General features: G+C 39.9%; 1 protein-coding gene across 1 annotated transcript; it reads right to left on the bottom strand.

Moving 5' to 3' along the window:
- Window positions 1-5,604: 5,604 nt before the first annotated feature.
- On the bottom strand, window positions 5,605-18,649 carry LOC122734034 (XK-related protein 2-like). The gene is made up of 4 exons (XM_043974708.1): window positions 18,499-18,649; window positions 15,131-15,494; window positions 12,098-12,372; window positions 5,605-6,278 (listed from the first exon to the last, which is right to left on the bottom strand). The coding sequence occupies exons 1-4, from the start codon at window positions 18,647-18,649 to the stop codon at window positions 5,605-5,607; spliced, it is 1,464 nt and encodes a 487-aa protein (XP_043830643.1).
- Window positions 18,650-25,805: the final 7,156 nt, after the last annotated feature.

The following is a 25,805-nucleotide window of genomic DNA, read 5'->3' as shown; positions in this document are numbered from 1 at the left end:
TGTTTGTTTGTTTGTTTATTGTCACCATCTTAGTGCTTCTCTGGGCCTTGGGATATATAATTGAGGGAAGGTTGTAGGGGAGAGAAAGATAATGTTAGGTGCCAGCATATAACTTTGGGATAGGGTCTCAGAATGAGACTCAGGAAACTTCAGTTCTTGCCTAGCTCTGCCACCAACTCACAGTTTGCCTTTAGTGACTCTATCCTTGTTTTCTAGGCCCCAGGTGGTTTTTTTTAATCTGTACAATAAAGGACTCTGAATTTATAGAAAGACCAGAAAATCCCACCTGCTCACACTATTTTATTTTTCTAGCCTAGGTTTCTAAGATCTGATTTCCTTGACTAAAGAGTTGCTCTTCACGGAAGGGAAGTGTTCGGAGGCATCATGTGCATGAAACTGTATAGGGAGGAAACTGAGGATCATAAAAATTCCTTCCCACTTGTTAAAAATTCACATTACTTGGAATTCCACTGTTAATGATTTTTCAGAAGTGGAATTGTCCCAAACACCTAAGCACAACATCCAGAGTTCACAGGTTACTGGAACTTTCATGCTATTGGAACCTTGTTTGGAAACCTCTCTTCTTATGCCCAGGATAAGAGGATAAACCTCTTTTCTTATGCCTATGGGCATAAGAGGGATTCTAGATTAGGGATATAGAACACCAAACCCGTTTCATACTTTTCCTTTTTCCCCTACTAGTGACTCTTTAGGCTAAGCAGTCCAGATCCAACCATGTTCTCTCTGAAATAATATGGTCACTTTTTAGAAGGCAAACAGCTTCAACTATTGTCCTCTAACCCTCAGGAAAATGTTTTGCTTTGGTTGGGCTGGTTGGAGGGATTGATCAGGAAAAGTTTTGGGAAGTTTTGGGTGGGAAGAAAGCTAGTTTCAAGAGATGAATTGAATCTCACATTGTTTATAGGATAATTAAGAGAAACAGCCCCTTTACTTTTTTTTCCTCTAAAAATGATTCCCTTTCACCTTAGGCAACTTCTATTACTTAGCCATCCTAGAGCATCCAGAAATGTAGTCTTAAGAAGTGTGGGTAGGGCTATGCTTGGAACTTAATGATGGGATCATGAAGCCCTTGTCCATATTATTTGATGAAGAGAAAACATCTAGTAATATAAAAAGGCTAATCATGCTACCACAGACATTGAGATAATCTTTGAGATGGAGGTGAGGGAAAGGGAGTTAGCAGAAAGAGCCAAGATCAGTCCCACTGACATTTGCATGGGCTCAGGAAGGGAAGAATCTGCCATTTCTCAGAAAAAGAAAAAACACCCAGAACAAACAACAAAAACCCCAGCTTTCATGTATTGTTGACTATGAGTTAAACCCTTTACAAATAACTGAGGCATAGTGCTATTACCCACATTTTGGAGATGAGAAAACTGAGGCAAACAGGTCAAGTGGTTTGCCTATGTTCTAATGGCTAGTAGGTGCCTGAGGCAAGACCCAGAACCAGCTCTTTTTGTGTGGGGGGGGAGAAGGGGAGGAGGCAGTGAAAGTTAAGTGACTTGCCCAGTGTCACACAGCTAGTAAATGTCACATGTCCAAGACCAGATTTGAACTCAGGTCCTCCTGAATCCATGGCTGGTGCTTTATCCACTGCACCACCTAGCTGACCCCATAACCAGCTCTTCATGCAGTGCACTACCAGTTGCCCCACAGCAGTCCATCTCACTTTTGGCCAAATGTAAGAGTTGAAGAGTTTTTCCTGACACGAAGCCTAACTGTCTTTGGGCAGCTTCCACCTATTGTTCTTAACTTTGCTGGTGATCCAACAAGTCAGCTCTGTTTTAGGACAGCTCTTAATATCTTCTTTCCAAGTTAGTCACCCCCTATTTATTTCTTCAACTGCTATGTGGTCTCGAGGTTGTTCATCCTCGCTGTCTTCTGGTAGCTCTTTAGCTTATTGGTGATCTTCATAAACTCTTGCATCAAGGATAAAGGACAGTATTCAGAAAAAATTTTAATAACAGGGTTTTTATAAGGTTTAATAACCTTATTTCAGTGCAGTCCAAGATTTCATTAACTTTGTTGGCTGTTCTATTGCTGACTGATTTACAGTCCACTAGAACCCCAGGTCCTTTTCAAACAAAGTGCTCTCTGTGTTTTCCCCATCTTCTATGAGTTTAAGTTGTTTGAGTCCAAATGGAAGAGATTGCACTGATACCTATTAACTTCATCTTACTGGATTCAGCTTCAGCCTAATAATTTCTAATAATTTCTTTTGTAACCCTATCTCATTGGGACATTTGAAAATTTGTTGAGATTGCTAGTCATGAAAAACATGTTAAAAGGCACATAGCCAACCATATACCATTGGGGTATTCCAATGAACACCTCCCACTATGTTATTGAACCGTTTATGGCAACCCCACCTTTGAATCAGCCTAATTATGTTGATGAAGCCCACGTAGCTCAGCAAGAACAGTGTGGGATACATTACCAAATACTTCGATAAAATCTGGGTAAACTGTAGCAGTTTAGGAAACATCATGAAGTTAAAGCTCTGGTAGTTCTGTAATTACTGCTGCTTTTGTTTAAACTGGATATTCACTATCTAATCCCTTCTGGGATTTTTGAAAGAATCTGAACTCAAGCCACTGGCCTAAAATATTTTATAGTTTATTCTCTTTCCTTTTTTGAAAATTGTGATATTTGCTCTTCTTCAACCTTGGATACCTCTCCCATTTTCCATAGCATTTCATATATTGCTGACTATGGCTCAGTAATCACATCTGCCAGTTCTTTCAGTGTCCAAGAATGTGACTAGGTATGACTGTTGCCATACAGGGATGATAATCTATTGTGTAATCTACTCAGAACCTAGTTTTGTTTTGCCCTTTCCAGTGTGGGGATTGTTCATCCTTTCAGAAAGAACAGATAACAAAGGGAAAAAAAAAACATTAAAATCTGAACAGGTTTGCCTTCTCGCTCAACAATCATGATTGTCACAATTAGAGTCACTTTTTTCCTCCCAGTAAAACAAATCCTCTTGGACTGATTTGCCATGTAGTTTATTTGGGGAATCCTGTTTCTCCCCCGCAAAAAAAATCTGTTTTCCGTGGTATCTGCCAAAGAGTTATTGCTAGAAATATGGCAGGTTGACAAAGAATGGTAATGTGAATAGAGACTGCTATAGGAAGACAGTATGCGATCACCCCACCACCACACCTCTTCTTGGGCTCCCATCGCTGGGAGGACTTCACGGTCAGTTGGGGTTGATCAGCATGTTAGGGAAGCGGGGATCACTAGAGAGCCATAAGAATGGGACTAGAAGAGAAGGGGGATGTTACCTCAAGTCCTGTTTGCTCTCTACTTTTTTGGGGGTGGGGTGGGACAATGAGGGTTAAGTGACTTGCTCAGGGTCACACAGCTAGTAAATGTCAAGTGTCTGAGGCCGGATTTGAACTCAGGTCCTTCTGAATTCAGGGCCGGTGCTCTATCCACTGCGCCACCTAGCTGCCCTCTCTGTACTCTTTTTGTTTGTTTGTTTGTTTTTTGGCAGGGGAGTGGGGTTAAGTGACTTGCCCAGGGTCACACAGCTAGTAAGTGTCTGAGGCTGGGTTTGAACTCAGGTCCTCCTGAATCCAAGGCTGGTGCCTTATCCACTGCGACACCTAGCTGCAGGGGGGGGGGGCATACTCTGAAATGGAAACAATGCATAACTGGACAGGTCTACACTTGATACTACTGTTGTATCTCCATTATACAAAACTCCCTTTAAGAATGGAGGACATAGGGCATTCTATTTTCTTATTCTTTGTTAACACCTCCCAGAAATAATTCTAATCATGGCTCATATTTCCAGGACTACTTATTAGACATTTTTACATCCTACTTTGGCACTCTTGGAACTTGTCTGCTGGTAAAATGGCAAGAAGCTTTCCTCTTGCTAATTCCTGTTATTGACATGACCTGCTACTCCTGAAATCCTCCACACTTCACAAACTCACACAGCCATCTCAAAAACTATATTCATTGGCCTGCTTTCAGAAAAGGGACACAAAGAAGTCAGACAGTATTCCAGCTGCAAGCTTTCCCAGTGAAGTCCATACACAGAGACAGCATCAGGATGGAGAAAAGAGTGCTCAAACTATTTGTCACAAAGGAGAATTGTAGGCTAGAGGGGAGATGAAAATAATCCTTTTGTTTAACTGGGTCTCCACCCAATTCCCCCAAGCTGCTCCAAGCTGACAAAGAACAGGGAACATTCAGGTTTTATCATGTCATATCAAACTTCAAGATACTTTTATTTCTGGGCCACTACAGGAAGGAGGCCCCCAAATCACCAGTGTCACCAGAAACAGGAATGTTAAATCTTAGCATGCTTAATGGTGGATTGAGTGTGTCTCTGTGTATGGGTACGTGCTTACAAGTATGTACAGACACATGTACACACGTGTGTATGCATATGTATAACATGTTATTAATAGGCATTCCCCAGTTGATAAAATAGGATTGCTAGGTGGCACAGTAGGTAGCATGCTTGGCCTGAAATCAGGAAGACTCAGCTTCTTGAGTTCCAGTCTGGCCCCAGACACTTAAAGTTTGTGTAACTCTAAGCAAGTCACTTAACCCTGTTTGCCTCAGTTTCCTCATCTGTAAATTGAGCTGGAGAAAGAAATGGCAGACCACTCCAGTGGTTCTTTGTCAAGAAAACCCCAAGAGTTGGTCAGACACAACTGAAATGACAACAACACTAAAACATTGTTGATGTTTACAATCATTTTGGAAAGCAATTTAGAATTATGAAAACCAAAAGTGACTAAAATGTCCATGCTCTTTGAACCTGAGACTCTGTTTATGCACTGATACCCCAAGGTATTTTTTTTTTTTTGGTGGTGGTGGTGGTGGTGGTGGTGGTGGCTAAGCACTGGAAATAAAGTAGATGTCCATCAACCAGGGAATGGTTACCAAACTGTGATGTGTTAGTGCACATGTAGAAATGGTGTGTGTGATGAATGCAGAGAAGCAGGGAAAGATTTATATGAACCGATGTAGTGTGAAGTAAGCAGAGCCAAGAAAACAATATACACCGTGGTGACTGCAACAGTATAAATGGAAAGAACCCCATACCCCAAACTCAGAAGTAAATGTAAGAAAATTATAAATATCAAATAGGACTTTGAAGGAGAAAGATGAGAAGACTGCCCCACCCACCCCTTCATGGAGATGGAAGCGCCGCAGGTATTCCATGTTGCACATGTTTTCAGACTTTATTCAGTGTTATCAACCGTGACTTTTTTTCCTCTCTAAAAACATATTCTTTGCTACATGGGATGGCTCTCTGTGAGGGCAATGAGAAGGAATATTTGGGATAACTATGGTGATGCAAGAAAAAAGAAAAAAAAAATTTCCACAAATATCTTGGGAAGAACCACATGTAGAAATCTCAGAAATACTTGTTCAGTATTCTCTGGTGAAAGGGTAGGAATTGTATATCTGTAAGTATCTCTTATCCTTATTGACGTTTGTTGCATTGTCCATTAAATTAGCCCCACCCTAATCTAATTAAACCAGCAAATTGTCAGATATTTGTGTTTTTTCTTTAATTTTAATGTTTGGTTTTAATAAATGTTTATACCAGTATTATATTTCTTCAGGCTGAGTTTCAGCATATTCTGGTAATGCTTTGTCTGACCACCCTGGATGCAAATACTGATGGAAGAGTAGCATGAAACCAATGGATAACAGGTAGGTTATGATGAGCTGTAGGGCAATTAATGAGTCACAGCAATAAATTATTGTTTTCCCCCCTCGCAATCTAAACACCACTACCATGATCACATTTTCTGTTAGTCGAATACTATAATGTAGAGCCATGTGACCCCAGTTCTGTGATTTGTCAATTAATTCTCTATCAGCCAAGCGAAGCTTCACTGCTGACCAGCAGGAGAAATTGATGCCTGCATATAGGATAGTGACTAGCATAAGCATGGCAAGGGTGCCCACCCAGCTAATATTTTTTTCAGTATTGCTGGGAAACTTAGCACCACTTCTCCAAAATTCAACCCAGGGCTCCAATAGGGGAATCATCAAGACACCTAACATGAAGGGCACAGCTCTCAATTTTAAGGATGCAGAGAAGAGCACCAGAATAACAAGACGTGAGGTTATCTCCAGACAACGCCAGATGGTGATACAGATGAATTCTAGAGGCTGTAGGTTGATCTTATAGTCATCATACTTGATTTGAATGGCCAGCATATTACAGAGAATAGCCCCATAGGTGGTAGATATCAGGGCAAAGGTCATCAGTACGGCTGTAAGAGAAACAGAAAAGAATGAGAGATTAGGTAATTTTAAAAACTGGATGATGAAAATCTTTCTTCAATCTTTAGTATTTGTGATTTATAACTTTGTACTCTGAGCAAGTAATTATGAATACTAACTCACAAGAGTGACACAAGAAGACATAATAAAATACAATTGCCACCTGTGACTGAAATATAAATTTTAGTTTTTATAGAAATTTGTATTGGAGAAGGAAGTGGAGTTGAAGAAAAGAAGGTGGAGCAGAAAGCAAGAAATTGATTTTGGGGGAATGTACAAGCTAAAAGTAGAAGGAAGTGAGGAGAAGATCAAAAGAATAAAAGGAAGTAGCAAAAGAGAGAAAGTGTTTGTTCTTTTTGTTGTTTTTGTTTTGTCCTTCATTCTCAGAGGACCATGACAGATGTCATGACTTGCAGTGAATTGTATTTTGAGCGAGGAAGGGCTGTGCAAAGTTACCAGCCTCAAGAAGTACTTGAGGAGTTAGAAAAAAAGGATGGCTAAGAAAAGTTGACAACACACAAGCAAAAGGAAGTTGGATGTAAGGTCAAGGTGTTAACAAAGTGATGTAATGATCACACAATGAGATGAAAAATCAACACCACTCTGGTGTTGAAGAATTTTCCTTAACCCCGCCCTGCCCCCCCCCCCCGCCCCCGCCCCCCCCTCCCCCGCCTTGCAACCCAAGAAAGTTACTGAAAGGAATGACATCAAGTCCAAAGGCATTTCATAGGCACTCTGCTAAACCCTGGGTGTACAAAGGAAGGGAAAGGGGAGACGAGATGTACACATGTACAAGCAAGTTATATATAGGATAAATTGGGGAGAATCAACAGAAAAAAAAGCATTAAAGAGAATTGGGAAAAGCTTCTTTAAAGTTGGGGTTTTAACAGGAGCTTAAAGGATGCTTGAAGGGAGAGAATTCAAGGCATAGGGATTAACTGCTGGAAATGTCCCAGAGTCAGGAGAAGGAAAGTCTTGTTCAACAAACAGTCAGGAAGCCAGTATCAATCAATTGCAGCACATGTCGCAGGAAGTAAATTATAAGAAGACTGGAAAGAGGGAAGAGGGGAAGGTTGTGAAATGCTTTAAAAGCAAAACTGTTTTGGACATGTTGAGTTCAAGGAAACTAGATATCAGTATCTCTTAATGGATTTACTGATCTCTTAAGTGCAAAATTTTAAGTAATATATTCACAAACAAGCTATAGTAACATATCAAAAGGATTATACATTATGACTAGATCAGATTTCTACAAGGAATTCAGGGCTGGTTTAATATCAGGAAAGCTATAAAGATAATATAAAACCCTCCCACATAGGATTGTGTCAACATATGCAGTATTTTTGCCTTTGCCAAAATACAACACCCATTTCCATTAAAACCCCAAGAAAATGGGAGAATGTAAGTGAATCTTTCTTTAATAAGGTAAGTAGTATCTATCAAAAACCAAGAGACAGCAACATATGTAATACGAATAAAAGAGGCCTTTCTAATGATGTCACTGCTAAATTGAGGATGTCTATTATAACCACTTTTAAAGTTATTATAGACTTTTAAAAGCTAACCAAAACAATAATATGTGAAAAAGAGGTTGAAGAGACTTCCAGCCAAATCTTTTGTGCTCTTTCCAGCCATGGTGTATAAGATATCTGGGAATCAACCTCTTAGGAATACTCTGAATACAAAAACAAAACACTCTTTCAGGAAGTAAAGATATTATTAGAAATAACTGGACAAACACTAATTGCTCATGGAAAGGCAGAGCCAATATTATAGAGGTGAAAATATCAACTAAAATAATTCACCTTTTCGGTTGTGTAACTGAATGTGGTAGCTGTGGAAAAATTGGCAACAGTAAAAGGTTATGAATACCTGTGTACCCAGGGTTGCGTAAAAATTTCTCAGGCAAAAAGGGGTAGTGAGTGGGAAAAGTTTAAGAGGCCCTGCCCTAAATCACTAACAATTTGAGAAGTGCAAATTAAAACCAGTCTTGGAATTCCACCTCATACTTTCAGATTGTCAAAGTTGACCTCTTTCCAACCCCCAAAAGAAAAATAGCAAACGCTAAAAAAACAAAACAAAAGGAGGGGGGGAAGGGTATATTAATTTACCGTTAATGGTACCATTAGTGGACTAGTCTAGCCATTCTGGAAAGCAGTTCAAAACTATGCCCCCAATGAGTTGTACCTACCATACCATCACTACAGTTATACCCCCAAAGAGATCAAGGAAAGGGGGAAAGTATGTGAACAAAAAAATATTTATGCATCATCTGATATGATATTGATATATAGGACATATTTGTGCATGTGTGTATGCATGTATGTGTGTACATGTGTAGATGTGTATAATACACAGTATATATGTATGCACACATGTTTTTGAACTCCAGGAAGAAATCTTGCACAATTTTTACTTATGTTCTGATTTCCACATGAATCACGTAAAATTTTCCTTTGAATCCAGGAACTTGTGTGAATTTGGATTGATCAGCAAATTTGTTTTAAGTGAATAAATAACCTTCTCACATGAAGTAATGCAAATTTGATAAATGAATTTCCAATCTATGAAGAGTCTTAGTAACAGAGGCATTATGCATCATTTTCCTTTATTCTGAGATTCTTCTGTGTCCTACAATTGCTTAATTTTGATTGTACACTATCACACGATCTCAGACATAGTATTAATCAGTGGCAAATGGTGGCAAATTTCAAATTAGCTCTAGGAGGGAAAACCCACAGATGACATGCTTTTAAGGTTAACCTGCATTTTTTATGTTTTTTTCATTGAGTCATTGAGGTCATCAACCAAACAATAAATCAAGCCTAGATTTGTGCATTTCCAAGGTGTACATTGAAAATGCAACAATCAGTTCTCCTGAACTAACATAAGCTGGTTTCAGCACACACTTTGTCACCTCTTGCATATGAGAGAGGCAAATGCATTCTTTTGTCCTTTTTGTTCCCTTCTAGCTCTTGGAATGAAAACAGAAAGTTGGCTAAATAAACCAATAAGCTAGCCAACAAAATAACTAATTATTTAATTAGAGCATTATTTTTTTTAAATAGACTTTTGCCTCAACCTAAAATATCAAGTTTGGTTTCATTCAAACATCCAGTAAAATTCAGTGCTGCTTTTCTGATGTTCTCCTCTTACAGTTCCACCTCCCCTCACTCTCTTGCCTGAGAACCTTGTCTCATATTTTACACAAAATATTGAGGCCATTTGCTGTGTGCTCCCTCTTCTTTCCCCTTCTTCATTTCCTATTAATGTGGATGCTTCCTTCATCCTTATCTCACACAATGGAGTGGCCTTGCCCCTTACCAAGGCTATCCCTTCCACTTACTCAAGTGATCCCATTCCATTCAGTCTCCTCTAGCAGATGGCCTCCTCTGTCATCTCCATCCTTTCACTTATCTTCAGGCTTTCCTCATCTACTGGCCACACCCTGCCCATGTCTCACCATCCTGAAAACAAACAAAAAGCCCCACACTAGAGCCTTCCATTCCTGCTACCTGTCATCCTGTATCTCTTCTGTCTTTTGTGGCTCAGCTCCTCAAAAAGGCCACTTCTAATAGGTAGCTCCACTTTTTCTCCTCTCACTCTCTTAATCCCACACAAAATGGCTTCTGATCTCATCATTCCATCAAAACTGCTCTCTCTCCAAAGTTGCCAGTGATCTCTTTGTTGCAAAATCCAAAGACTATTTTTTCAGTCCTCATCCTTCTTGACCTCTCTGCAGTCTTTAACACAGTTGAACTCTTTCTTTCTTTCTTTCTTTCTTCCTTCCTTTCTTTCTTTCTTTCTCTCTCTCTCTCTCTCTCTCTCTTTCTTTCTTTCTTTCTTTCTTTCTTTCTTTCTTTCTTTCTTTCTTTCTTTCTTTCTTTCTTTCTTTCTTTCTTTCTTTCTTTCTTTCTTTCTTTCTTTCTTTCTTGATGAGGCAACGGGGGTTAAATGACTTGCCCAGGGTCACGCAGCCAGTAAGTGTCAAGTGTCTGAGGCCGGATTTGAACTCAGGGCCTCCTGAAGCCGGGGCCAGTGCTCTTATCCACTGCGTCACCTAGCTTCCCCAGTTGAACACTTTCTTATCTCCTTCATATTCTCTTCTCTGCAGCTTTTAAGAACACCCCTTGTGGTAAGAACTACCTGTTCATTTTGTGGATTACAAAGGTCTGTTTGCTTTAGAATGATCCATGATTGTTGCATGTGTTGTGATATGATTGCTTTTTCTGGAAGGATCTAGGATGGGGGAATCTTCAGATGAATGTGTAAAAAAGGAAAGGCCACTTTGACTGAGGGGGTCATCTATTTACATTCTTTGCTCCATCTGAGAAAGAACTGACTGATGTACTTTCAAGGCAGGAATGTTACACCCAAAGAATAATACCACGGGGCAGTTAGGTGGCGCAGTGGATAAAGCACCCAGCCTGGATTCAGGAGGACCTGAATTCAAATCCGGCCTCAGACACTTGATACTTAACTAGCTGTGTGACCCTGGGCAAGTCACTTAACCCTCATTGCCCTGCAAAACAAAACAAAACACACACACATACACACCCCAAAAGGGGTGTACCACTAATGTCTACTTCTCTCTTGATATTTGTAAGGATGTGTTTAGACTTACTTGCTTTCTCTGTCAGGGTGAAATTAGCATCTCCACAGAAACCTCAAAGTTCTTGAGAGATCTGTAACTTCTAATTTGGGCGATTTGGTATTTCACTAGATAAATATTGCACTATAGAGGCCAAGGGTTTTTATGGCAGTTTGGGGCACATTTTTGTAGTCTCTAATTATACCTATTATTCTTAACTACTGTGGGAAGGCATGGAAAGGTAAATTGAATCAACCCTATGGGAGGCCTTGAATAGCAAGCATCCCAAATAACTGTTATTTAATAGACAACACTAGTGAAATTTTGCGAGCAATTAAGTGATAAGGTCATACCTGGGCACCAATAAGTCTGGTGGTAAATGTGGGAATGATTAAAAGAAAATGGTTGGAGGGAAACTATTAGGATTCTTCAGTTGTCCATGTGACATCCAATGAAGCATTGAATTAAAGAGGTCACCATGGGAATGATTAGAAGCTTCTGAACTTGGCAAGCCTTTGATTAGAGTGGATGAGGGAGAGGGAGGGGTCAGGGCTAATACCAAAAAATGGCAGAACATCTGGTAGTATGGTGGTACAAAATGAGACATATGGAAATCAGAAAAAAAAAGATACGAATTTTGAAGAAAATGAATGATTCAACTTTGGAAATGTTGAGTTACCATAGGAACATCCTAATGGGGATGTGATGGAAACAGCTAGAAACAAAGGAATTGGGAATAATTGGGGAAAGTTGGGGGTAGAGATTATCTTGAGGAATCATATAAGGGGTTAAGTGACCACACAGCTAGTAAGTGCTAAGTGTCTGAGGCCGGATTTGAACTCACGTCCTCCTGAATCCAGGGCCGGTGTCTTATCCACTGCACCACCTAGCTGCCCAACAATCATTAATTTTTTAAGCAATGTTATTATATATTCAGCAGGAGTCTGGAATAACAGGGACAAAATGAGTGTGGGGGTAAGGGATAGAGAACTGTGTTACAGAGGGAGGAGAGAGGACTGAGAAGAGGTGCTATCAAAGTAACAGGATGCTTTATTCATAAAACCCTGAAAATTTGTTCGATCCATAAGTTTTGAGTATGGGTTCAATTTTTCAGGGTCTCCTGTCATTAACCAATAATAATGTTAAAGACACAATAATGATGACAAGATATGAATGATAAGGTTTCCCGGATTACAGGACTCTGTTAACAAAACTTACCTCTACCCAGGGGAAGTTTACGTGCTGTAAAGGTGACATACAACTGATATGTTAGCTGTGGCACTGACCCCAGGAAGGCCTGAATCAATGCCATACGTTTGAAGGCATTATAGTGCATGCATAGCGTCCGTATTGAATGGGCAATCTCCCATTCCAGTGTCACTTCACTACCATTTTGGAGTATCTTTCTTCGTGTTGTACTGACATAAGTGTCCTCTTTTTCATGCTTCTGTTTCTTCAACAACTGAAGATATATCACAACAGCCTCCAAACATCTGTTAGAACAAATCATCATGGGAATCTAATCAAACTTTCTCTTTGGCACTTATGAATAGATGGAAATGCTGCTTTCATAACTTCCTTTATGTAATAGCCTATTCTTTTTATTATTCTTAAACACTTCTATGTGAAAGTTATTGTTGTCTTATGGAAATACAAAGATATGTAAAAGAACCATTTTGTCCTTAAATAATGGCAGTTCAGTAAAAATGGAGTTCCAAATCCATTCTTCTCTTCCCGCCTGAAACTGTATACCATGCCACAAGCAGGCAGAGAAAGCTTATTTTCACTGAGGACACTTAGTTTCATGTATATGCTTTGGGCTATCCATTTAGCAACCTCTCTTGATATGTAACACACGATGTACCATCCTGCTATTTGTCCAATATCCATCTGGTCTACATGTAATCTGTCTGCAGTCTGCTACTTTTTATTTTCACCCTTTCACAATCTCACCTACTGACACAACTTCAAATAATAACTCAATACAGATAACATCTCCAGATATGTATTCCCTCCTGAAATTTAACTGGATGTCCCACTAATACAGAAATTTTAGCATGCCACAAAAAAGTACCTTCTTCTCCCCTAATCCTACTGCAGCTTCCTTTTCCATCATTTTGTCTGTGACAAATTCTCCCATGTTTTTAAAAACTTTGAAGTTATTAAAATAATTCTGTGTCAGTTATTAACTTGCATTTATTTTACATGTACTTATTTTTGTAATTATTGCCTAGCACAGGACCCACCATGAATTAGGTACCTAATAAATGCTTCTTGAATGATCTACCCCCTCCTCTCTATACCACCACTCTAATACAAGCATTAACAACCATCCCAAATAAAGATACTAGCCAACTTCCATCATGTTCTCACTTTTTAATCTTGGCTATATAACATTCAGTATGTGAGAGAGTAAACAGTAGGAGAGACAGTCAGTTTCTTTGTTTTTCTATGTTTAAGCATGTTTTCCCCTATATTTTGAATACTCTCTCCACATCTCTACCTTTTCTAAACCTGCCCATTTTCAAGTCCCAAACCCCAAGCCATTCATAAAATCTACTGTTAGGCCCTCCAAACGTCGCCAATGTTGCCTTAATCAATCAACCAACACTGTGCTAGTCTCTGAGGTTACACGTACAAAGAATTAAATGGCCATTTGCACCCCACTCTCTCTCTCTCTCACACACACACACACACACACACACACACACACACACACACACATGCAATGCAGAGAAACACAAGCACAAACCACACACAGAATAGTTACTGCAAATTTGACAAAATGTTCCTTTGGTCAGACAAAGCTTCATGAATTGTTCTTATCTTTGCTTAAAACTTTCTCTCATGGGGGCAATTCAATTCAACAAACATTTTTATTGTCTACAATGTACAAAGGCCTGAAAGTGTTTTGATTTAAATGCTTTGAAAATAGACTGCAGATTCTAGGTACTCCCCCTTCAACCTTCCACTTCCTGCTGCCCTCACCTCCCCCTGGGGAAAAACCACCCAGCCCAGGCAATAGAAAGAATCCTGTATTTGTGGGATACTACCATGCCGTAAGAAATGATGAGCTGGTTGGTTTTAGAAAAACATGGAAAGATTTGCATGAAATAATGAAAAGTGAAATAATCATAACCAAGAGAACATTGTATACAGTAACAGCAATATTGTTTGAAAAATAATTGTGAACAAACAAGTTATTCTGAATACTATAAATACTCAAACCAACCATAAAGGAGGATGCTATGCACCTCCAGAGAAAGAACTGATAAATATGTTAGTATGCTTAGTACTGTTTTACATGTATTTATAAATCTGCATCAAATGCAGTGTGGGGTTGGGGGGCGGGGAGGAGGAAGGGAGATAGTTTGGAACTTAAAGTGTAACCAAAAACCCCCTTTTTTTTTGGCATGGGGCAATGGGGGTTAAGTGACTTACCCAGGGTCACACAGCCAGCAAGTGTCAAGTGTCTGAGGCTGGACTTGAACTCAGGTCCTTCTGAATCCAAGGCGGGTACTTTATCCACTGTGCCACCCAGCTGCCCCAGTAAACTAAATTTTTACAAAAGAATCACATAAGTGGATTCTGACACTTAATATATGAATAACCAGGGTCAAGTCATTTAATTTCTTAGAACCTCAGTTTTTTACTTAATGGTAAAATGGGGAATACTTACAGTACTAACCTCACAGAATTTGTGAGAAACTCACAAGGATTAGATAAGTATAAACTAAGGACGATGACAAGAACAATAGCAGTTATGAATAGTAACCTATTCCTTCATGATGATGTCTATTCCACTTATGAGTAGCTCTAATTTTTAGGGATTTTTTAAAAAATCACATCAAGCCAAAACTTTCCTCTTTACCGCTTCTGTATGCTGTTCTAGGTCTTCTTTCTGACCAAACCAATTAAATCTAATCCTAAGGATTTAAAGACAAGCATTTGTGATCCCCCTAATTATTATATTATTTAGGCTAAGAAGTGAAACATCTAAAATCACTACATCTTTCACCTGATTCTTGGACAACATAAACTCAAGGCACTTCTCAATCTCTTTTTTTTTTTTCCTTAATGGAATGTATACTGGATAAAATGGCACTACAGGGAAGTTATATGAAAGAAAACATTCCAGAGTCAATACTAAAAGTACGATATATATGAATATAGGTATATGTGAGTGAGTGTGTGTGTGTGTGTGTGTGTGTTTGCAAAGTGTAGTAATGAGAAAATTTTAAAGTTGCTTACCTAACAATGGGTCCCATAAGTAGAAAGTGCATGAATAGCACTAGAGGTTTATTCTTGGATAAGTCCTTATGAACAATTATTAGAGTCAATTGGTCCATAATAGATCCACCAAAACAGAAAATGGATGTAAATCCCGTCCAGAACCTGTCGTTGTTTTTTCTATATATATCAATCATGTAGATAGCAGAAGCAACCTCACCACAGTAGAGGAATGTGGAAAATAGGATGCTAAATGGGAATGTAAACTGGGGCCTGGGACCATGTATCATTCCTTCCTCCAGAGATGGAACATGATCCACACTTTCTTCATCAGTACCTTCATAAGCTGTGGCCATCTTCAAGTTGCTGAGTATCACAGATTCTTCTGATCAGTTAACCAACGAAACTTCAAATTCTGGCCAAGTGGCAGTGAACAAGATACGTTTCAGGGTTCGTGTGTTTGGGAAGATGGGGGTAAGGGATATGAATATTTGATAAACAGGAATCTGTCCTACAATAAACTCGATGGGATCTGAGTTAGAGAACACCAAAACAACTCTAGTTTCATTGTAGTTTCTCCAGAACAAAAGCTATTAAGTAAACTGCACTTCCATTTTCAAATCCAGCCACAAGTCCTGACTCTTTCTTAAGGCACTGAATCATTAAGGAAAAATAAATTTTCTCCTCTTGTTGTCCCTTGGACTAAGTAGAGCCACCAATTATAAGGACAGAGAGGTTAAGTTTGCAATTTTTAAAAATGGCATATTAATCTAAATATATCCATGAAAGAAGTTCAAGGTGAAGTATTGGGGATGAGACGTCTCTCACTTTTAGTTCATGGTGTTTTGTCCCTTAGACTTCATGTCTTAATTCAAACAGAGCTGTTTAATTGCTTGCTGTTTCTTCCTGAGGGAAAAAATGTTTTTCCAAGTTTATCAGTGAGTAGCACATTTCAGTGTCTACAATACATACTCCCATATGACTACAGACTCTCAACTACAGTGTAACCAAATTTAACTTTGATCTCTAACCACCCCCAATCCACATTTTCCCTCTGAGTCACCAAAGAGTTTTGAAACAGCCAGATCCTTCTGGCCCCTGGCCTTCCTGACACAGTGCTTTCTCCACCATGACATTTTTCTAGATTTTATTTTCTGAATCCAATCACCCATCCTCCCATCCTGACATGCTTGGATCCTTCTGATCCTCTCTGTGAACCTGAGTTCGTCCCAAGTCTGAGGAGGTTTAGGACTGCATGGCATCCAAGACTCTCAGACCTCCCAGATACATATCACACTGAACATGTGTGTGTGTGTGTACACACATTCACATCAGGTCTGTCAAACTAACTAACTCTGTGACCTTGGTCAAGTCACTTAACTTCTGTCTGCCTCCATAAAAGGAAGTAATAATATCACCTACCCCGCCCCCAAGGTTATTCAGAAGATAAAATAAGGAGACATTTGCAAAACACTTTGAAAACCTTAAAGTGCTTTATAAATAACAGTTGTTGTTATTAATATTATTGAACTCAGTGACTCTTTTATCCATTCTGATGAAACTCCTCCATCCTCAGGGCTTTATCTGATATATTTTATAATCATGCCTCATCTGATTGCTTACCCCATCAGGGAAGGGTGGGGGAGGGAGGGAAGGAGGGATAAAATTTAGAACCCAAAACTTTTTTTTAACTGTTTATTATTTTAAAAGGGAGATGTCTCATATAGGAGATGATAGCAGCTGAGCTTTGAAAGTAACTTGGGATTCTAAAAAGGAGTCGAGGAGGGAACGCATGAAAGACATGGGGCCAGGAAATCCGTGCAAAAGCAAAGAAAAATAAGATTGCATAAACAATACCATGAAGGTCAGTTTATAATGTGTAATAAGCCTAGAAAGGTAGAAGGCAGGTAAGTTGTGAAGGAAAAAATGTTTTTATTCAATCGTAGAAATAGTGGGGAGTCACTCTTGAGAAGAAGGTAGTGCTTTAGGACTGTCTCTTGAATTACTGTATTTACTGGATGGATTTGACAGGCAAAACACTAGGTGGAAAGAGGCAGACCAATATTAGGAAGCCGTTGTGATACATGTAAAAGATTTTGCAAAAGGTTGAATCTGTAATATGAGACAAGTGATTGGATATGTCATGTAATGGGAGAGTAAGTAAGAGATGACATTCCAGTTTGCAAATTGGCTGCAATACTGATGGCAACTGACAGAAATTGGGATGTTTGGAAGAGTGGGTTTGGGCAGAAGGATGAGAAGTTTGTTTTGATCATGTTGAATTTAAAATGTCTAAGAGAAGGGGCAGCTAGGTAGCACAGTGGATAAAGCACCAGCCCTGGATTCAGAAAGGCCTGAGTTCAAATCTGGCCTCAGACACTTGACACTTACTAGCTGTGTGACCTTGGGCAAGTCACTTAACCCTCATTGCCCCACAACAAAACAAAACAAAACAAAACAAAACAAAACAAAACAAAAATGTCTAAGAGACATTCTGCTTAAGATGTCCAATAGCCAGCTGTGGATGTGAGACTGATGCTCAGGAGAGAGATTAGGGATGGTCAAATAGATCTAAGAATCATCTGTAGGGAGATGATCCAAGCAAGATACCATAGAGGTAAAAAGAAGAAGAGAAAAGGACCCAGGATGAAGAACTAATAGACAGGTTGGAGAAAAACACACATATTGAGTCCTTTCATCAAAACTCCAAGAAAAGAAAGTATCCAAAAGGGCAAGGGAGCAGGAGGCAAGTCAAGAAGGATCAAGGTGCCACTGTATTTCTTTCATGGTTTTTTTTTTGGGGGGGGTCAGGAGGGGGACAATGAGGGTTAAGCGACTTGCCCAGGGTCACACAGCTAGTAAATGTCAAGTGTCTGAGGTCACATTTGAACTCAGGTCCTCCTGAATCCAGGGCTGGTGCTTTATGACAGAAAGAAGCAAGAAGCAAGAGAAAAGGAAGTGAGAAGCTTGAGGAAAAAAGAGAAAATTTGTGACAGCTGCTGTGGGCAGTGAGATAGGAAATTCATTTGGGTGGAGTAGAAAGATTACCTTGCTGCAGGGAGGGCTTAATGGAGTTTAGTAATCTAAATTTGTAGCGGGCCTAGCTTTATGAGTTCCTATAGTTCTGTTTAGCATCATAGGAATAATCAGAGAAAATGGATGGTGGGAATTATCCAGTCCTAACATTTAACAAGTTGTTAAACAAGTTGTTGGGATATGAGAAGAAGGAATTGATTTATAGAAGACAGTGTGATATTGAACTGTCCAAGGAATTCCAGAGGCTATAATAAATGACCTTGTTCTGTCTTTCTGTGACAATAAAAGTTATTAAAATTTTTGCTATGGACAACATATTGTGAATTCACTGGCATGACTGACAGAAATCTCACTCTTTTCCTGCTGAGAAATGAAGCATGGCTGGGCTTCTTCCCAAAATGGTGGTCCAGAAATGTTGCCACAGATGCAGAGAGAAGGACCACAGGGCAAACACTTATCTCCTAGGATACTGATATGACTGGCTGGTGAGGAAGACACAGACATCTTAGCTCTAGAGGCAACTGCAGTGTGATTTTCCAACGTGATATCAAATTTTTTTCAGCATCATAGGGTTTAGGTCTCTAGAAAGAGACTATGAGTTTTATAATAGAGATAAGGGATGGGTAAAGGGTCACACATACATAAGCAGAGAAAGGGTTGATGCAATCTCCCATGTGGAAAAGGATTCCAGAAAGCCGGCCTGCAGGAAAGCGGGATAACATGAAATGAAAATACTTTGTTGAGAGTTGGAGCATTGATTGACTGTGTAATGAGAAGTAGGGTGAATGCCTGGGTGAGGATGGGGCCTTAGGTCATCTGTTTCCCAACGCCATAATAATAAGTAAAGCTCAAAAAGGACACTGGATGGAGTGCTAGGCCTAGAGTCAGAAAGAACTGAACTCAAATCCTATGCAGGCAGTTACCAACTATGTAACTGTGGGCAGGTCATTTAACTGCTATCTGTCTCAACTATAAAATGGGAATAATAACACCCATATCCCACGGTTGTTGTGAGGTTTAATGGGTGATTAGTAGTGATTAGTAACAAATTGATAATCTATTTGATTAATAAATATTTGTAAAATGCCTGGCATGTAGTGATTGCTCCGTACTGAGAATTTAGATGATGATGGTGACGGCGTCAGTGATGGCGATTTCTCTGTTTTTTCCCCATTCATTCTTGTTTCTAGCTGAAGGAGCTTAGAGATGGCTATGACATTCTAGAGTTCTGAAAAGTCAGAAGACCTAAAGTCCAAGCATAGACTCCTTTTGCAGTTAGCTGGTCTAGCATCAAGGACCCAGGGAGTGAGAAATAAACTTCAGGACCTGTCCAGTGGTAGATGAGACATGAACACATCTGAAAGAAATGCCGCATTTGTACATGAAGTTGGTAGGAACCATGCTATGTGGAAATTGCATTGAGATTGAGCTCATTCTTCCTTAAGGCAGGAGTGCTACAGGGGAGAGTAGGCCCATAAGGTGGTGGGGAAGAACATTCATACTTTTTGTTCTATTTTTGAAATATCCCTTTGTAAAACCTATGGAGCTGTGGCATTAATTACTGGTAGTTAATAGAGGAGAGGGAACACACTGGAATGGGACTAAAGTCAACATCATTAAAGAAAGAAATTCTCAATACTTTCCTAGAACTCCGAGGCAGAGAGGAAACATAGCTGCTTTGGAGAAGAGAAGAGGGGAGGAGAGAGGGATGGTAAGATCTTTCTATGAATGGGAGAAAGAAAGAACATTGACTATTTTGAATATTGAATATTTTGAAGCAAATACAAGGCCCTTACCAAGGAAGAGAAAAGCAAATTACTGTTTCTTCTAAGGAAGAACAATGTGGACACAGGTACTCTTTGGTCAAAGATTAATCAGGTTTAGAGAAAGTAAAGGCAGAAGCCATATTGTGAGGGTTTAAGAAGACAGTGAGAGGAGAAAAGGCAGAAACACTAATTGCAGATTGCTTTTGCAAGGAGTTTGGCTACATAAGAGATATAGGATGATAGGTCACAGGGATGGGAGGATCAAGTGAGAGTTTTTTACAGCATCAGGACACATGGGAAGAACTATGGAGAGTGGAATGGTGAAGTGACAAGTAGATGGATATGTGTGTGTGTGTGTGTGTGTACACACATTAGGATTGACTAGCATATATATATGCATATATGTGTGTGGACACACACACACAGATTAGGATTGTCTGGCAGAAATGGGGTAATTAGGTGGCACAGTAGATAGAGCACTGGGCTTAGAATCAGGAAGAGCTGAGTGCAAATCTGGCCTCAGACCCTTAATTGCTGTGTGATGTTGGGTAAGTCACTCAACCCTGTTTGCCTTGGTTTTCTTCATCTGTAAAATGAGCTGGAAAAGGAAATGACAAGCCACTCCATTATCCTTGCCAAGAAAACTCCAAATGGAGTCACGAAGGGTCAGAACAACTACAACAGCAACAACAATGGGACCTCATAACTTAAAAAAACATTTTTTTTATATTGCTAATTTGTTTTTTTAATTGTTTTTGGGGGGGTTGGTGAGGCAATTGGGGTTAAGTGACTTGCCTAGGGTCACACAGCTAGTAAGTGTTAAGTATCTGAGGCCGGAATGGACCTAAACTTAATGGGGTGCCAGCCTAAGTCATGTCTGCCCTCTGAAAGCAGAATACTGTAGCTATAGTTTTCCTTGATTTTAATAAACATTTGACAAAAATCTCTTGAGTTGTCACAACTAGGTGACAAAGGAGATCAAGTGCTGACATTGGAAGTGGGAAGATTTGATTATGTCCTCCTGTAGAATAACCTTTATTTTCAATTTTAGCAGTCTTCTTGCCATCCACCTTGCTTGCCACTCAAGAGTCACCTTCTATATGAAGTCCCCTCCTGCTTGACCCTGGTCCTAGTACTCTCCTCTGTATTTTACAAATACTTCATAGGAGTTGTGTATGAAGCAATATAGGTACATGTAGTCTCTCTCATTATAATGTAAGGTGCTGGCTAGTAGGGACTGTTTTGCTTTTGTATTCCTAGTGCCTAGTGTAATTCCATAATTCCTCATATATAATAGTAACTTAATGAATACTCATTAACAGGTGGATTGGTTGAGTGATTGTTGACACAAAACTAGGAAGAATAGCTAAATGGTAATTATCTAAAAGTATCCAAGAAGGCTAAAACCCTGGGGTGAATCTAGCAAGGTAACACTACATATGGGGCAGCTAGTGGGTAAAGCACCGGCCCTGGAGCTCTTTTTTGGTGGCTAAGAATGGGAAATCAAAGGAATGCCCATCAATTGGGGCATGGCTAAACAAGCCATGGTATATGATGGTGATGGGGTATGATTGTGCTCTAAGAAATGACAAGCAGCATGATTTCAGAAAGGCCTGGAAAGACTTGTATGAAATGATGTACAGTGAAGAGAGCAGAACCAAGAGAACATTGTGCACAGAGAAAGCAATACAATGATCCAAGACAATCCCAAAGGACTCTTGATTGAAGATACCACCCACCTCCAAAGAAAGCACTGACATTAATAGAACAGACTGAAACATGCTATTTTTCACTTTCATTATTTTCCCTTTTATTCACATTTTCTTACACAAAATGACCAGTATGGTAATGTTTTACATAATCATACATGTGTAACCCATTTCTGATTGCTTACCACCTCCAGCCGGGGAGGGGGGGGGAGGTGCGGCAGGGGAGGGAGGGAAGGAGGGATAAAAATTGGAACCCAAAACTATAAATAAAAATGTTTATTACTTAAAAAAAAGTTTTGGCTTGGTCCCTTTTGCTTTAGCTCTCCCATGCTCCCATGTCAAACAATGACTTCATGAGGCAATTATTGTGAGAAAAGGGACTTTAATTCTCCATTCCAGGACAGACACCCTAAGGATTAAAATCCATCTAACCACATGCATAAATGCAGAGTAGAGGGACCACAGTGTGTCATACTCCTGAGTTCAGTGGTGGTTTCTTAATCTTTGACCTTCAAAGGTCAGTTCCAGTGTTGCCTCTTACCCTGAGGTCTTCCTTTCTTGGTGACTTCTCCCCACCTGTTTCTTCCTGAAACCTTAAGATAGCATTTATTTATTTTGTATGTGTTTTATTTATGCATGTTACATATGTCTCCCTTGTTGGAATGTAAACTCCTCAAGGTCAGGGATGGCTTCATTTTTGTGTATGTGTCCCCAAAATATAGCTCAGTGCCTGATAGATAGTGTGCCCTTAACAGATAGTTGTGAACTTCCGGGGCAGAGCCAAGATGGTGGAGAAAAGGCAGTGAGCTCTCAAACTCATGGCACCAATTGCTCCAAAAAACATCTGAATAATGCCATAGGACAATTCCTGGAGCAGCAAAATCCACAGAAGAATGTGCTGAGATCATTTTCCAACCAAGGATGGCTTGGAAGGTCAGAAGGAGGGAGCTGATGTGCTGAGACAGGAGTGGAGTCCAACCCCACAGTCACGCTGACACAGATCCATTCCCAGGCAGGTCGAGCCTGTGAAGGAGACTCCCCAGACCCTTTGAATCAGCTGCAGCACCAGTGTTGTCTGGAACTAAGCTCACAGTCTGGTGAGAGGGCTGAGCCCAGGGCAGGGGGGAGGTTACAGGGGTCTCTGCTGGTGCCAAGGCAGAACTTGGGTTTTTCACCCCTGCTGGAAACCAGGAGGTAGGATTGAGTAGCAATGGCCCAGGTTGGGGAAGGGCACAGGCTCATTGGAGCTGAAAACCACAGCACACAAAGCTGGTTGATTAGCAAGTTGGTCTGGGGTCATCTATGGACCAGGAAATAGGCCAAGTGAGTGAAGAACATGCTCCTCCTTAAATCATACCACCTGGGACCTCCTGAAGCTTGGGATACTGCAGCCTGCAAACAGTGCCCCACTTTAAGGAGCTAAAAGTCAAGTAAAAGAAAGGCAAGATGAGCAGAAAGAGAAAGGTAAGGACCATAGAAGGTTTCTTTAGTGACAAGGAAGATTGAGGTGCACCCTCAGAGGAAGATGTCAATGTCAGAGCCCCTATATCTAAAGCTTCCAAGAAAAACATGAATTGGTCTCAGGCCAAAGAGGTGCTCAAAAAGAACTTTGAAGATAAAGTTAGAGAGGTAGAGGGAAAAGTGGAAAGAGAAATGAGGGTGATGCAGGAAAGACATGAGAAAAAAGTCAACAGCTTGAACAGCCAAATGGAAAAATCTCTCTGACGAAAATAATTACCTAAGAATTAGAATTGAATAAATGGGAGCCAGTGACTTTATGAGAAACCAAGATACAGTAAAGTAAATCCAAATGATTAAAAAAATAAAGTGAAGGAGTTCTACCAAATTTGTTTTATGACACAAATATGGTGGTGATACCAAAACCAGGCAAAGCAAAAACAGAGAAAGAAAATTATAGACCAGTTTCCCTAATGAATACTGATGCTAAAATCTTAAGATATTAGCAAGGAGATTGCAGCAAGTGATCACCAGGATAATACACTATGACCAGGTGGGATTTATACCGGGAATGCAGGGCTGGTTCAACATTAGGAAAACTATTAACATAATCAACCACATCAATAAGAAAACTAACCAAAATCATATGATTATCTCAATAGATGCAGAGAAAGCTTTTGCCAAAATACAGCACCCATTGCTAATAAAAACACTAGAGATCCTAGGAATAGGTGGAGCTTTCCTTAAAATAATAAGCAGTATCTACCAAATGAATAAAAAAAAAAATAGAGGGCAACGTAAAATATCTTCTTGGAAAAAAATGCTCTCCAGGAGAGATAATTTGAAAATTATTGGTCTGCCTGGAAACCATGAACAAGGAAAGAGCTTAGGCATCATCTTCCAAGTGTCAGGGAAAATTGCCCTATAGAAATTGAAAGAATCCACCGATCACCTCCTGAAAGAGATCCCAAAAGGAAAACTCCCAGGAGTATTATAGCATTCCAGAGCTCCCAGGTCAAGCTGCCAAGAAGAAAGAATTCAAGTACTGGGGAGCCCTAGTCAGGATAGCACCAGATCTAGCAGCTTCTACACTAAAGGACCAGAGGGCATGGAATATGATATTCTAGAGGGCAAAGGGATTGGGATTACAACGAAGAACCACCTATCCAGCAAAACTAACTATAATCTTTCAGAGGAAAAAATGGGACTTCAATGAAAAGAGAACTTTCAGGTATTCATGATGAAAAGACCTGAACTGAATGGAAAATTTGACTTTCAAATACAAGACCCTAGAGAACCATAAAAAATTGGAGTTGGGGGACATACCTGGGGTCGTGCAGTGGGTGAGTCTTGTGTCTGAGGCCGGGTTTTGGCTGGGGTCCCCCGGGGTCCTGGGTGGATGCTTTGTCTACTGTGTCACCTAGCTGCCCCATGATGACATCTTCAGGGTAAAATTGAGTGGTGAGAGGAATGCACTGAGGAAAGGGGAAGGGCAGAGGTAGCATGGGGTGAAATTCCATGTGAAGGAACAGGAAAGGGCTTATGGAGTGGGGGGAATAGAGGGGGGAGGAGCAGAGCAGTAAAGGAACTTTACACTCATCAGAATAAGAAAGATCAAAGACCTTAATCTCATCAGAACTGGCTCAATTCTGGGAGGGAATAACATACACACTCAATTGGGTGGAGTAGTCTATCTAACCCTGCAGGAAAATAGGAGGGGAAGGGGGCAAAAGAAGGGAGGGAAGATTGGGGGAGGGGACAGACAGAAGTAAATCCCTCTTGAAGAGAGATAGGGTGAAAGAAGATAGAAGATAGAGTAATTATAATGGGGAAGGGAATAGGATGGAGGAAAACAGTTAACAATTGTAATCATGAAAAAGAGAAAAGGAGGGAAATTGTACAAAAAAATATTTATAGCAACTCTTTGTGGTAGCTAAGAATTGGGAATCAAGGGAATGTCCATTAGTTGGGGAATAACTGAAGAAGCTGTGGTATATGATTGTAGTGGAATGGTATTGGGCTATAGGAAATGACCAACAGGATGATCCCAAAAAAACCTGGAAAGACTCATATGAACTGATGTATAATGAAGTGAGCAGAACTGGAAGGACACTGTGCATAGTGACAGCAGTATTGTTTGATGAGCAATTGTGAATGACTCAACTAATCTCAGCAATACAATGATCCAAGACAATCCCAAGGGACTAATGATGAAGCATACTATCCACTCCCAGAGAAAGAAATTATTAAAAAAAAAAACCAAAACACTTGTGGATTGTACGTATACAACCTATATCAGATTGGTTGCTGTCTTGTGGAGGGGGGAGGAAAGGGATGGAGGGAGAAACATTTGGAACTCTAAATCTTATGAAAATGAGTGTTGAAAACTACCCTTACATGTAACTGGAAAAAAATAAAATGTTTGTTGCAGTGGAAAAAAAATAGTTGTTAGTTCATTGGTTGATTGGATTCCTCTCACTATAGGGCTTTAAACGAAAACATGATGACTAGTTTTCTGGTGATATTAAAGAAGAAATTCTTATTGTCCTGGGTGGTCTCCTAAATCCCTTTGAGTGTTTGGGATTCTGTAAACATTTTGCAAGGAGTGCATGACATAAACATAGGTAAATAACCAAAAGTAATTAACTCTAAACCATAGGAAAACCTTTAGAGAATGTGACCTTGAACATGGCTAAGAGAGGAAGAGATCTCATTTGATCTTCACAA

This window comes from Dromiciops gliroides, chromosome X (genome assembly GCF_019393635.1).
Source record: "Dromiciops gliroides isolate mDroGli1 chromosome X, mDroGli1.pri, whole genome shotgun sequence".
In the NCBI taxonomy this organism is placed as follows: domain Eukaryota; kingdom Metazoa; phylum Chordata; class Mammalia; order Microbiotheria; family Microbiotheriidae; genus Dromiciops; species Dromiciops gliroides.
Note: the sequence above shows the minus strand (reverse complement) of the source record. Positions and strands in the feature narration are given on the sequence as shown.

What these genes read in the sequence shown, in the direction of transcription:
- LOC122734034 (XM_043974708.1), bottom strand. Translation starts at nt 18,649, where the DNA reads ATGTCTGTGTCTTCCTCACCAGCCAGTCATATCAGTATCCTAGGAGAT. An exon ending in CTTATGGGACCCATTGTTAG is followed by an intron (nt 12,373 to 15,130) that starts GTAAGCAACTTT and finishes TTGTTCTAACAG; the next exon opens with ATGTTTGGAGGCTGTTGTGA. An exon ending in TAAACTTCCCCTGGGTAGAG is followed by an intron (nt 6,279 to 12,097) that starts GTAAGTTTTGTT and finishes TTTCTCTTACAG; the next exon opens with CCGTACTGATGACCTTTGCC.